Source organism: Stenella coeruleoalba, assembly GCF_951394435.1.
Source record: "Stenella coeruleoalba genome assembly, chromosome: 15".
NCBI classification, from domain to species: domain Eukaryota; kingdom Metazoa; phylum Chordata; class Mammalia; order Artiodactyla; family Delphinidae; genus Stenella; species Stenella coeruleoalba.
Window position 1 is genome coordinate 11,647,001 of NC_137161.1, and position 14,077 is coordinate 11,661,077.

General features: G+C 42.3%; 1 protein-coding gene across 1 annotated transcript in view; it reads right to left on the minus strand.

Moving 5' to 3' along the window:
- SLC9A8 (solute carrier family 9 member A8) overlaps nt 1–14,077 on the minus strand; it is a 68,867-nt gene that overhangs the window by 38,804 nt on the left and 15,986 nt on the right. The window contains 1 exon segment of the mRNA XM_079946468.1: nt 5,431–5,489. Within this exon segment, the coding sequence (XP_079802594.1) occupies nt 5,431–5,489 (59 nt within the window).

Sequence of the window (14,077 nt, forward strand, 5' to 3'; positions counted from 1 at the left end):
AAACCACCACCTGATAATAAAACCAAACAAAAGGAGCGACAAAAACAAACAAAAGGAGAGACAAAAACAAACAAATATACAAAACTCTCAAAACCTGCATTTAAAAATGTAGGACAAATGATTTTAAAAGGTGACCAGCAAAATAAATAGCAGAATGAACCACTTCCAAACATACAGCGGTATGCTTTTTATTCTTTACTAAGGAAAGAAAACTAATTTTAATATAGAAAACATTTCAATTCAAATAGAACACTTTCAAAAAGAAGTCCACAAATTGGATTCCTCCAGGAAAAAGGTTAACGGTAAGCCCTAAAACAATCCACTTAGAGGAAGAGTAAACCCTACTCATGTTTAAAATAGCCCTGCCTTTTCTCTGCATGTCATAGACAACTATGCCATTTTCCTAAATCTGATGTGATGAAACAGTCCTCACCTGATGCCCTTGCAACCTGGGACATGGCTATAAAGCGAGCCCCTTGTCATGCTTTCAGATTCAAATATTAAGTACCATTATGAAAGGTATTTTTAGAATATGGCCACCTTTGGGGGGAATGGAATAATAATTTCATCTTCTATAGTAATACAGTTCTCTAGTTGTTGGTGGATTGGGGGAAAATACATACTGGTTCTCAAACCCAAAATGACTACAGGTAATACGCAGTCTATTTAATACTGCAAAATCAGGCCCTTTTCATATGAAAACTTCTATGTCACAATCTTGACAGTCTGACTTCTTGTCAAAATCCCTATTCAAAAGAATGATAAATGTATCCTTACAAATGTACGGCTGTTACCATAAAGACTAAAATAACATTCAAAAAAGGCTCAAAATAGAAGCAAATGATGACTTCTGAAAATGCCTTATTAAGTCTTAAAATAACCGCCTGTATCACAAGCTCATGACTCAGACTGGGGCCATGTGAAAAGAAATGGGCCGATCTCTGTGCTTTGTGGGGCAAGCTATTCGCAGGATCTGTGCAGTTGGGCCACTGCAGAGACTCTGGGAGTTTCAGAAACAAAACACCCCCTGGGAAAAAGGAGAACCCACCTGCAGTGGGTTCACAGTGTCCTCTCCTCCCAATTCATGTGACCTGGAACCTCAAAATGCGACCTGATTTGAAAATAGGGTCTTTGCAGATGGAATTAAGGGAAGAATCACAGCTGAGACCATACTGGATTAGGGTGGGCCCTAAACCCAATGACAGTGTCCTTAAAAGAGACAGAAAGGGACACACAGACACAGAGATGAAGGCACATGAGGACAGACTGAAGCAGAGACAGGAGTTAGGCTGCCATCACCAAGGAATGCCTGGGACCACCTGAAGCCGGAAGAGGCAGCGAAGGATTCTCCCCTAGGGCCTGAATTCACTCCCTTGAGGGAGTGTGGCCCTGCCAACACCTTGATTTCAGACTTCTGGCCTCTAGAACTATGAGAGAACAAATCTCTGCTGTTTTAAGCCACCCAATTTGTGGTAATTCGTTACAGAAGCCACAGGAAATGCACACACCACCTTACAGTGAGTAGTGTCACAGAAAGATCCCAGGTTCCTTTGGGCAGTATCTCCCCTAAAGTGATCTGATGTGGTTTTAGGTGGTACTTGAGCAATGTGTGTTGAATACCACTGACCCCACGGATTGAGAAAGTCAGCCCTTTTTGATTCTTTCTCAACCCCAATTAAGTCAGACGCGTCAGTTTGGTGCTACCGTGTTAAGCCTCTCTCCAATATGCTGATCCCCCTTTTTGACAAAGAGGACAGGCTTGTCCTCAGAGGCTTCAGCAAGCAAATGTACCACTTTGTTTTTATCGTATTTATTTATAAAAACAATATTGGTTTCCCACTTAAAACAGTATTATAATGTTTCCTTTAAAATAAATGTATATAGTACACCAACGTTCATAGCAGCATTATTCACGACAGTCAAAAGGTGGAAACAACCCTAGGGCCCATCAACAGATAAATGGATAAACAAAGTGTCGTATATACTGACCATGGAATATTATTCAGCCATAAAAAGGAAACAAGTTATGACACAGGCTACAAAGTGGATGAACCTTAAAAACAGCATGCTAGGGCTTCCCTGGTGGCGCAGTGGTTCAGAGTCCACCTGCCGATGCAGGGGACACGGGTTTGTGCCCCGGTCTGGGAAGATCCCACATGCTGCGGAGCAGCTAGGCCCGTGAGCCATGGCCGCTGAGCCTGCGCGTCCGGAGCCTGTGCTCCACAGCGGGAGAAGCCACACCAGTGAGAGGCCCACGTACCGCAAAAACAAAACAAAACAAAACAGAAAAAACACATCATGCTAAGTACTGATAAAATAAGCCAGATAAAAAAGGACAAATATTATATGATTCCACCCATTTGAGGTACCTAGAATAGGTAAATTCATAAACACAGAAAGTAGAATAGGGGCTACTAAAAAAATAGAAAATACTAAGAAAAATAGAAAGTAGAAAACAAAGTAGGGAGAGAGGAATAGGGAATTGTTTAATGGGTAGAGTTTCCGTCTGGGATGATGAAAAAATTCTGGAAATAGATAGTGGTGATGATTAAACAACATTGTAAATGTATTTAATGCCACTGAATTGTACACTTAAAAATGGCTAAAATGCTAAATTTTATGTTACGTATATTTTACCACAATAAAAGCTTTTAAAAAACTGCTATAAAGACTTATATACACAAAAAAGCAAGTTGACTTAAAGAAACATATTAAGCATATGACAATATAGGTAGAAGGCAGGCCCAGCAGGACAGTCTGGAAACAGACCTACATGGAAAGAAAATACCCAGCAACTTCACTGTTTTTCTTACCTCCCCTGTTCACTGCAGCACCCAGTTTCCAAACAGCTCCTACTTCCTGCTTTGGCTTCCACAAACACCTGCTCCTCCAGAAAGCCTGCCCAATGGTTTTAGCCTAAAAACCTCACCCGTTTCTGAGGTCAAGCACTGGTTGTCTAGATGGCTCTTCAGGGCACTTAATTACATTCACCACCCAACTGTGGTTCACTCATCTATACAATTCAATATATTATTATTATTTAACTTGAAAACTAACATCTGTTGAAAAATAAATTTAATAATACCGAAGCATATAAAACTAAAAATAAAAGATAACCTTTCCTCCTCCTGCTCGGAGAAGGGATCATACAGCGTTCCCCAGGGCTGCAGCTGCACTCAGGGCCTCGGATCTCTGCTGTGGGGAATGTGGGCCTGGTGTTGAGAGAGCTTCTGCTTCTTTGAGAGAAGCTAGAAGTTCAAATTTTTATGTGAGGACTTCCCTGGTGGCGCAGTGGTTAAGAATCCGCCTACCAATGCAGGGGACACAGGCTTGAGCCCTGGTCCGGGAAGATCCCACACGCCTTGGGGCAACTAAGCCCGTGAGCCACAACTACTGAGCCCGCATTCCATAACTACTGAAGCCTGCGTGCCTACAGCCCGTGCTCCACAACAAGAGAAGCCTGCTCATGACATAGAAGAGTAGCCCCCACTCACTGCAACTAGAGAAAGCCCGCGCGCAGCAACGAAGACCCAATGCAGCCAAAAATAAATACTTTAATTAATTTTTTAAAAAGATTACAAATTAAGCAGTTTAAAATATTAAAAAAAATCCATGTGAAATTTCTAGAATTTTGTATAGATTAATAACATTTAAAATAAAACTGGGGGCACAGTTCTTGAGGTGCTAACCTACTGTGTTCCCCCTTTGCCTGGCAAAGAAATAAAGCCACTCTTTCTTTCTCCTCCATGAAAAACAAAATAAAACAAAACAAAAAACTTAATGATTTTTTAATTGTTTTAAAATCGATTCCAATTTTGATCAATTGATTTTAAATCAAACAAAATGTGTTAGCAGGTGGTATTTACACATCAGGCTCTATCTAGTCTAAGAGTTGAGAGAGAGTGTACAGTCAGTTGCTCCTGCCCTAGAATGAGCCACTGTGAGGGGGGTTAAACTGAACCAGTTGCAGAAGCTACTGTGAGGGGGGTTAAACTGAACCAGTTGAGCTTCATACACAGCATGCTCCAGTGGGGCCTGCCTAGCCCCTTCCCCAGCTGAGGGTAGCTCTAGAAATATTCCAAGCTCAATGTACATTTTGAGAATTCATTTAATAAAATATATCCTGAATATTATTTATAACAGCTTCAAATTGTGTTTTACGTCAGACCATGAGGCTTGTTTTGCAAATTTTTTTTTTTTAGTTTACTTATTTCTTTATGTTTGGCTGCATTGGGTCTTCGTTGCCGTGTGTGGGCTTTGGGCTTTCTCTAGTTGTGGTGAGCGGGGGCTACTCTTTGTTGCGGTGTGCGGGCTTCTCATTGTGGTGGGCTTCTCTTGTTGTGGAGCACAGGCTCTAGGTGCACAGGCTTCAGTAATTGTGGCTCGCAGGCCCTAGAGCATAGGCTCAGTAGTTGTGGCGCACGGGCTTAGTTGCTCCACGGCATGTGGGATCTTCCCGGACCAGGGCTCAAACCCGTGTCCCTTACACTGGCAGGCGGATTCTTAACCACTGCGCCACCAGGGAAGCCCTGTTTTGCAAATTTATACTCTACAGTTCCACAGGTAAATTAATCCTCACACCTAGGAGCTGCGTCAAAGTAGGAAGGGCTCAAATGTGACACATTTTAACCATACAATTCTTTTAATATTTTGAAATGGACCTTATTTCCCTCCACAAAATCAGTTTTGTTACACACTTGTTAAACTCCCTACTCGATATAGATGCTCAAAGTTTAAGCTGAAACTTGAGTTTCAATTAGTCCTTGGACCTCACGCTCTAATGACCATTGTGTGAACGTAAGGGTGGGAACATCCACAAATGAGGACAGCATGGTGTGGCAGAGAAAATATAGAACACATAGGACCAGAGGGTCTGGACACAAGAGCCAACCCAACCGCTCTCTAGCTCTGTGATGTTAGACATGTCCCAACCTCTCAGAGGTCACTTTCTTCATCTGTAAAAACGGGGATAATACGTGGTCAATCTGCCTCCATGGTTGTCATGAGGATGACAAAAGCTACAGTATATAAAGCGTTCTGTAAGGTCTACAGTGCTGGGCAGATACGTCTTATTGGGCTCAGCTGTCAGAATGGAATTAGGAGCAATAAACATTGTTTAATGTTAAATGCTAATTAGAGCCTTGTATACAGCAAGTTAGTCTAAGATTATAAAAATGCAAGTAAATAACAAAACATGGCATTGAATGCGCCTATGTTAATTTGAAAGTGTGAGATTTATGCTTTTTCAGAAAACTCAGATGTAAAGATATCAACCCTAATCTACCAGAATGTTAAAAAATTAATGGGACAATATAAACTTCACTGACCGTCAAGGAATGATAAGAAAGCCACCATAATCAGTGTTACTAAACTTAAGAACCAATAAAAATTGTAAATATGTTAAAAAAAAGAACAATTGGGTAAACCTACCTTCCAATTTGCCAGTTTTTTAAACTCTATAATTTTTATAACTGCTCCCATGAGAATACCTAGAAGAGAAAATGTAAAGTTTAAAAAAATTTAAGATATAAGAAAGATTACTCAGGTTTATTATTCTAAAGAAACTGATTATTATTACGTCTCTAAATGGCATCTATGAATTTCTGCGTTTTACGTCTGAAAACATTAAGAATGGAAATTCGTGGGGAGTTTTATGAATCACGTGAGTTTCTCACTTGCATCTCAGTCAAACATACTATAAAGAAGTCCAGGGCTTCCCTGGTGGTGCAGTGGTTGAGAGTCCGCCTGCCAATGCAGGGCACACGGGTTCGTGCCCCGGTCCGGGAAGATCCCACATGCTGCGGAGTGGCTGGGCCCGTAAGCCATGGCCGCTAAGCCTGCGCGTCCGGAGCCTGTGCTCCGCAACGGGAGAGGCCACAACAGTGAGAGGCCCGCGTACCACAAAAAAAAAAAAAAAAAAAAAAAGTCTACAAAAATCTGGGGCTGGGGCTGGGGCTGGGGGTGGGGGTGGGGGTGGGGGTGGGGGGAGGGGTGAAAAAACTTTACAAAACAAGACCTAGGGATAGTTTGCCTGGCATGGAAGATTTAAGCATCTATCATTCTTGCTATATCCACTCATTTTCGATTGAAATGGCAGAAAGCTAAGTTTGCCCTGTACTACTTATTCCTACCGTTTTCAAAAAGGAATCCAAGATCACTTTCTCAGGCTCAGATGGTAGCTCTATGTAGAGTATTTAGTTAGAGTTAAAGCCCCAATGCTGAAAATAACCTAAAGTGAAAATTCTGTGAAATTCCTGGAACAAAACAGACCATCTTAGTTCAGGCATGTTTCCACAAAGCTGACAGGCTCATTACTCTCTCATAAAGAACCTACCAAAAATAATTCTCGAAGAAGCATCATGGGTACAATTTATGATTGCTCTGTTACTCACTAGATTAATGATTCTTAACCCTGTGGCCTCATCAGAATCATCATGGGAGCTTTTTATGAAATAAAGACACCTGAGCAGAACTTGGGATCTGCAAAATAACAATCTCTGGTAGGGGGTGATACAAAGCAAGGCTGAAGACCACTAACACAGATGCTTAAAGATAGACTTCCCTTTCAGACTGCCCTGGTGGCGCAGTGGTTAAGAATCTGCCTGCTAATGCAGGGAACACGGGTTCGATCCCTGGTTCGGGAAGATCCCATATGTCACGGAGCAACTAAGCCCGTGTGGCATAACTACTGAGCCTGTGCTCTAGAGCCCACAAGCCACAACTACTGAAGCCCACGTGCCTAGAGCCCGTGCTCTGCAACAAGAGAAGCCACTGCAATGACAAGTCCGCTCACCGCAACCAAGAGTAGCCCCCGCTTGCTGCAACAAGAGAAAAGCCCGCATGCAGCAATGAAGACCCAATGCAGCCAAAAAAAAGGACTTCCCTTACCCCTAGAGGGGAAGGAGCTTTTTCCCATCAACAACAGAAAGCTGACAAACACATCTTATTGGGTGGGGTGAGAAGAACATACAAAAACACAGAGGTTTATTAGGAAAAGAAGCTGCACTAACACTAATTGTCATGGGGAAGGAGGGGTTTGAGGTGAAGAGAGGATCAGTTAATTTTAACTTTATAAACCTCTCTACTATTTGTATTGTTATATATTAGTAAAAGACCAACAAAACTGTTTTTTTTTTTTTTTTTTGCGGTACACGGGTCTCTCACTGTTGTGGCCTCTCCCGTTGCGGAGCACAGGCTCCGGACGCGCACGCTCAGCGGCCATGGCTCACGGGCCTACCCACTCCGCGGCATGTGGGATCTTCCCGGACCGGGGCACGAACCCGTGTCCCCTGCATCAGCAGGCGGACTCTCAACCACTGCACCACCAGGGAAGCCCAACAAAACTGTTTTGATAAAAAGGATATAAGACGAAATAGGTCTGAGCCATAAAGGGAATCAATGATCAATGACATTTTCCGAACAGTAATTGTACATTCACTTCAACGTGGCATGAAAGCACTGATTCTAACCCCTCTCTAGAGTTCCCCAGTTGCTTTCTTTTTCTTATATTTTTAAACTGTGTATATATTTTAAGGAGTTTTCATACAATTTTTTATTAACCAGATAGTTCATGAATACTCTGTAAAATGTTATAAATAAGACAAAAGTCCCTTTTGATGAAATCCCACCCCCACTAGTTCTCTCTCTCCCTGCCCCAAGGTAACCAAGCATCTTGATAAGTCTGGGGACTATTCTACCAGACCCTTCTCTATGCTCTTACATATTTATATTTACCATACAGTACTAGGGGGTGTGTGTATGTAACACATGGCACACATGTGTATTTATATAAAACTTATGGTACTATAATGCATCTTTTTTTTTCTTGTTTTTGGCTGCCCGGCACGTGGGATCTTAGTTCCCAGACCTGGGATCGAACCTGTGCCCCCTGCAATGGAAGCACACGGGACCGCCAGAGAAGTCCTATAGCAGGTGGTTTCTACTACCTGCTATTTTGCTCAGTGTAATGATCAGGGGTGACTACATATAGATCTGCCTCATTGCTTTTTAACAGCTCTACAGCACAGCATAAAGATGCCACAGATTGAATAGACATTTCTCCGAAGAAGATATACAAATCGCCAATAAGCACAAGAAAAGACGCTCCACATCATTAGTCATTAGGGAAATGGAAATCAAAACCACAATGAGACACCAGTTCATACCCACTAGGACAGCTATAACTTTTTTTAAATGGAAAATAAGTGTTGGCAAGGATATAGAGAAACTGGAACCCTTAATACATCAATGGTGGAAAAGTAAAATGGCACAACTGCTGTAGAAACGTTTGGCAATTCCTCAAAAAGTAAAACAGAATTACCATATGACCCAGCAATTCTACAAAGGAGAATAGAAAACCTATGCTCGTACAGAAACTTGTACATGGATGTTCATAACAGCATTATTAGCCCAAAGGTGGAAACAACGCAAATGTCCACCAACTGATGAATGGATCAACAAAATGTGGTATATCCACACAATGGAATGTTATCCGGCGGTAAAAAAGAATGAAGTACTGACAAATATTGCAATGTGTGGATGAATCTTGAAAACATGCTAAGTAAAAGAAGCCAGACACAAAAGACATCTTTTATGATCCACTGATACGAAATATTCAGAATTGGCAAATCTATAGATTGCCTTTGTCTCTATAGAGACAGAAATGGTTTCCTGGGGCTGGGGAGGAGAGTTTCAGGGATGATAGCTAAAGGGTATGGGGCTTCTTTTTGGGGTGATGAAATGTTCTAAAATTGTTGTCATGGTTGCACAACTCTGTGAATATACTAAAACCCTGAACTGTACGTTTAAAACGAGTAACTTGCATGGTATGTGAATTATATCACAACAAAACGGTCACCCCACCCTCACCCCCGAAAGGCCAGATCGTATGGTTCCATTCATATGAAATGTCCAGAACAGACAAATCTAGAGACAGGAGGTAGGTTAGTGGTTGCCAGTGGAAAGGGGAGGGGGAAAATGGGCAGTGACTACTAATGTGCAGAGAGTATCTTTTTGAGGTGATAAAAATGTTCTGGAATTAAGACAGTGGTGATGGTTGCACAACCCTGTAAATATACTAAAAAGCACTGAATTCTACACTTTAAAATTATAAAGTTTATGTTATATAAATTCTACTTTACTGTTTAAAAAATTTTATTGAAGTATAGTTGATTTTCACTGTCATGTTAGTTTCAGGTAAACATATATATATATATTTTTTTTTCAGATTATTTTCCCTTACAGATTATAAAATATTGAGTATAGTTCCCTATGCTATATAGTAGGTCCTTGTTGGTTATCTATTTTATATATAGTAGTGTGTAAGTGTTAATCCCAACCTCCTAATTTATCCCTCCCCTCCATTTTAATTTTTTTAAGTCACTATCTTTTTAATGTTCTCCCAATGATGGCTGTCTCCAACTGTTTGCCATTAACGGCTGCAGTGAGCATGCTTGTATGTGCCTCTTTGTGTCTGAGTATCTCCCTAGGGCAGATCCAGAGACAGTGAATGGCATGAGCATTTTTATCTCTGAAAACGTTGCCAAACTGTCCTCCAAAGTGGCTGTGCCGATTTACACCCCTTGCACCAAAGCACCCTCACCAACCCTGGAAAATCATCAGACTTTAACACTTCTGCCAGTATGAGGGGCAAGAAATTGTACTTTAAGGTTTCGATTTGCATTTACAGTCAACCTGCACTCAGTAATCATTCCTGATTACTAGGGAAGTTGGAACTTTTTTCATGATTTCAGATTTAATTTTTAAAGCTAGTGTTTTTCTGTGCTACTAAACCTCAACTTTCTTTTTCCTTTGTAAATGTACACCAAAAACGTTAATACTATGATCAATGCTTTTGTAATTAATACACATGAAGCAATTACATTTGAGAATCAGTGATTATTCTATTGCCTAAGCTTGTTTCTATATTATTATCAATGAGGCACTGGAAAGCTTTGTAAAATACAATATGATATTATTACTACTATTACTATTATTACTATTACATGAGTAATCCTTTTGAAATGTCCTAGGACTGAAATATGGTACAACATTAAATTGGCAAACTCCTCCTTTACCTTTTGAGATTGAGGTTAAAAGTTAGGTCAAATCAACCTAGTGTCCAGGAGAAATTAATTTATACCATACAACCAGACACCCTGGAAATAATACCCTAGATACAATTTTGTATATTCCTATCAGTTAAAAGAATATGAGCATGCACCTTCAAGTTACAAATTTTTATTTTATTATTATAAAAAAAGTGCTGCTATATTAATGTATTTTAAAATAACACAGGGAATTGGCTGTCCAGTGGTTAGGATTCCACACTTTCACTGCCGAGGGCCCAGGTTCAATCCCTGGTCGGGGAACTAAGATCCCACAAGCTGTGCGACACAGCCAAAAATTAATAAAATAAATAACACAAAAACCAGAGATTGTAAGGGAGATTCAAATTAAATAGAAACGTAAGTTCTAATATTTCCTTTTGCCTCCTATGGACCTTCATACACACACCTCATTATGGATGCCACTGGATTAAGTGAAAGGATCAGGAGTAATTCATAATTATTTGTTGAGATCCTTCTCCCAGGATCTGTCAGGTTAAATTATTCTTACTCCTCAAGAGAATGCTCCAGGCAGGAAGGCTCAAGAGAGCCTCTTCTGACAGCTCAGGGCCAGCAAGTGACAGTGGACTGCTGGCTCCTGGGTGCCTTCTACCACCTCTGGACGATGAGACACAGGGAGACTGCACTACTGCTACCAACTGCTAACACCCTTCCCACTCCCAGGGTGCACTGCTGGTCTACCATTATCGCTGTAAAATACAAGTATTCCTTAATATGAACAGTACAGGAAAGTGCCTAAAATGTATTAAGTATAATAATCAGGTTACAAAACAATATGTAGAACATGATTCTAGTTCCCTTAAAAGTATATGTATATATGTATATGCACACACATTTATTAATTTGCATTGTGTTAAAAAGAAACACACACACACACTGTGGTGCTAGGCACTGCGCTACTGTATACAATATACTTTATTTAAGCTCATTCTCACGATTACCCTACAAGGTAATAAACCATAATAATATAAATGATAATAATATTAATAGCAGCAGCTAACAGTTATTGATTACTTAGCAGGTAGGCATTATACTAAGTGATTTCTATGCATTGCCCAGTTTAATATCTGCAGTCCTATGAAGTGAAGGCTTTGTCACCTGCATTTTACAGGTGAGGAAACCGAGGCTAAGGACAAGCATCACTGAGCTAGTAAATAGCAGATCCAGAATTGTTTTAAAAATGAATTACTTTATTTTTTACTTGATTATGTAACAGATGCCTATGGTACAAAATTTGAAAGGTATAAGAGAGTATGCAGTGAAAACTTAAAGTCTCTGTTCCATTCTTGTTTTTTTCTCCTTCCCATAGACCACAAACGTTACCAGTTTCTTGGTTATACTGTACATTTCTGCTGAGAGTGTCTGTACGTTTAAAATTATATACATGCATATGCATGTACATATAAAATAAAATTTAAAACAAATGGTAATACAGTATTTACACTATTCTGAATTTTTTTTAACTCACCACTACCTCTTAGAAACTATTCCATATCAACACATAAAGAGCTTCCTCACACTTTTTGTTTTGTTAGTGGCTGCAGTGTATTCCACTGTGCCATCTAACATGTCCCCTTGTAATGAGCGCTCAGGTGTTCTCCAGGCTTCTGCTATCACTGCCACTGCCACCTGAGTAAAAACATCATTCCACATGTGTGAGCGTATCCACAGACAAAACTCCTGAAAGAGGGGCTGCTGGGTCAAGGGTACAGGCATTTTTAAGTTTGTAAAGAGCTCATCAGCTGCCTTCTGTGGTAGATGCTGTGAGGCTCGCCCACTCCCCTTCACTGGGCCCATCTGTGGGAGCTGCTGTGCGTGTTGGCTGCTAAGTGCTCACGGCTGTCCCCTTCTCCAGAAAACTGCCCTTAGCTGCCGAGAGGCACCTCATCATGGAAGCTGTGCCCGCCCCACACCAGCTCATAGTCAATGACTAACTGATGGGGGTCCACAAGTCCCACCCCCTTGGTTTAAGGAGAGACAGACTCTGCTGGGCGTTCTTGCCCCAGAGCCCTCCTGCTGAGGCTAGGCCAGGCCTACCTTGAGATCATACCCACCGTTTGGCTTTCTCCTTCCCTGGTCTTGTTGACTCCCTCCCTTACAGATTTGCTCGTGAAGAGCACCCCTCAATACATTACCTATCCCCAAACGCCTGTCTCAGATTCTGCTTTTAGGGAGCCAACCTAAGACCACTGGTTCCAGGAGTGGAGTGGTCAAAGGAAGCAAACTCGAGGATGGGGTTCTGGAGTTGGACCACTCAGCAGCTTCCGGGCAAAGAGGATCCCAACACTGCAGGTAAAATACTACTAGTCCCTCACCGGGGGTAGCAGTGCCATTGCTAAGACCTTCACTTGTGGCAGACTGGATCGGGACACTGGTGGAGGAGGCAAGGGCTCATGCAGTATCTCTGGTGTTAAAGAGGTTATGACGGAAATAATAACTGTAAGAAAAGTGGAATTGTGGTTGTTGCTGAGTGCCACCGATGCTCTGAAAAAAAGAAAACAAAAGGCCCGAACAATCACCAACTTTAAGCAAACGGTGAGAGTCAGAGGGCCTCCTTGGCAGCACTGAAACAGACCCTCATCTCCTGCAGCTGGAGTGCCTCTAGAGCTGAAGACTGGGCACAGGTCTTAACTGCAAGAGTGGCAGATCTTCAGAGAAGGCTGAACTCAAGATGATAAATCTCCTATGCCTTCTCCTAGCAGGTCCCTGATAAGGAAGAAGTGGGGCTCAGACATGGGATAGGGGTGCCTAGGGAGATGCACATGAGCACCTTTAACCCTCAGGTTCCCGTGGACCTTCTAGGCCTGCAGAAGTGGCCCCTACCACCCCATTGGAATACAGAGCTCCCAGGTTATTTCAAGATTACACAGATGCCCCAAATGAGGCAAGTGCCTTAGGTTAACTACTGCTTCCTGCATAATATAGTCCCCAAGGACACAGACCATATGGACGTTCCACAGGACAATACACTGGTCCACTACTGACATCATGCTAATGTACTGCGACAAGCATGAAGTGGCGAGGAGATGTCTTGGTAAGACACGTATGCTTCAGAGGATAGAGTTTCAGGGGCCTGCCCATCTGGGAAGAATTCAGAGGTCAAGTGGTCTGAAGCACACCAAGACATTGCCTCCAAGTAAAGGAAAAGGTCTGCCCCTTCTACTGTAATAAAGAAGCACAGGGCTTCCCTGGTGGCGCAGTGGTTGACAGTCCGCCTGCCGATGCAGGGGACACGGGTTCGTGCCCTGGTTCGGGAAGATCCCACATGCCGCGGAGCGGGTAGGCCTGTGAGCCATGGCCGCTGAGCCTGCGCGTCCGGAGCCTGTGCTCCGCAACGGGAGAGGCCACAACAGTGAGAGGCCCGCGTACCGCAAAAAAAAAAAGAAAAAAAAAGAAAGCACAATGCTTGGTAGGCCTTCTCCAGGTTTTGGAGGCAATATATTCCACACTTGAGAAAACTATTCAACACTTCAACCCATTTATTGGATTTTGAGAGACTGATGGTTTTGAGTGAGGCCCAAAACAGTTAGCTGCAGTTCAAGCAGCTCTGCTGCTTTCGCCATACGATCTGGCGGACCCCATGGAACTGGAAGTATCTGGTAGGAAGGGAGGCCGGCAAGCCCCAATAGGAGGGTCGCTCAGCATAGATCCCTAGGACTCTGGAGCAAGGTCATGCCATTTGCAGAAGAGACACATATACCACTCAAAAAACTCCCAAGGGAAAAACACGATAAAGCTCCTGGCATGCTATTGGGCCGTGGTAGAGACAGAGCATCTGAGCATGGGACGTCAAGTGCCCAGGTGGCCAGAATCATCTTTTATAAGTTGGGTTGCCATACCTGCCGTCAGGCTAGGTGGGCCCAGGAGCAATCCATTTTAAGATGGAAGTGTTACATTAGCGATCAGACTTGTGCCGATCTAAAAGGCACAAGTATGCTTTACTTGTGGCC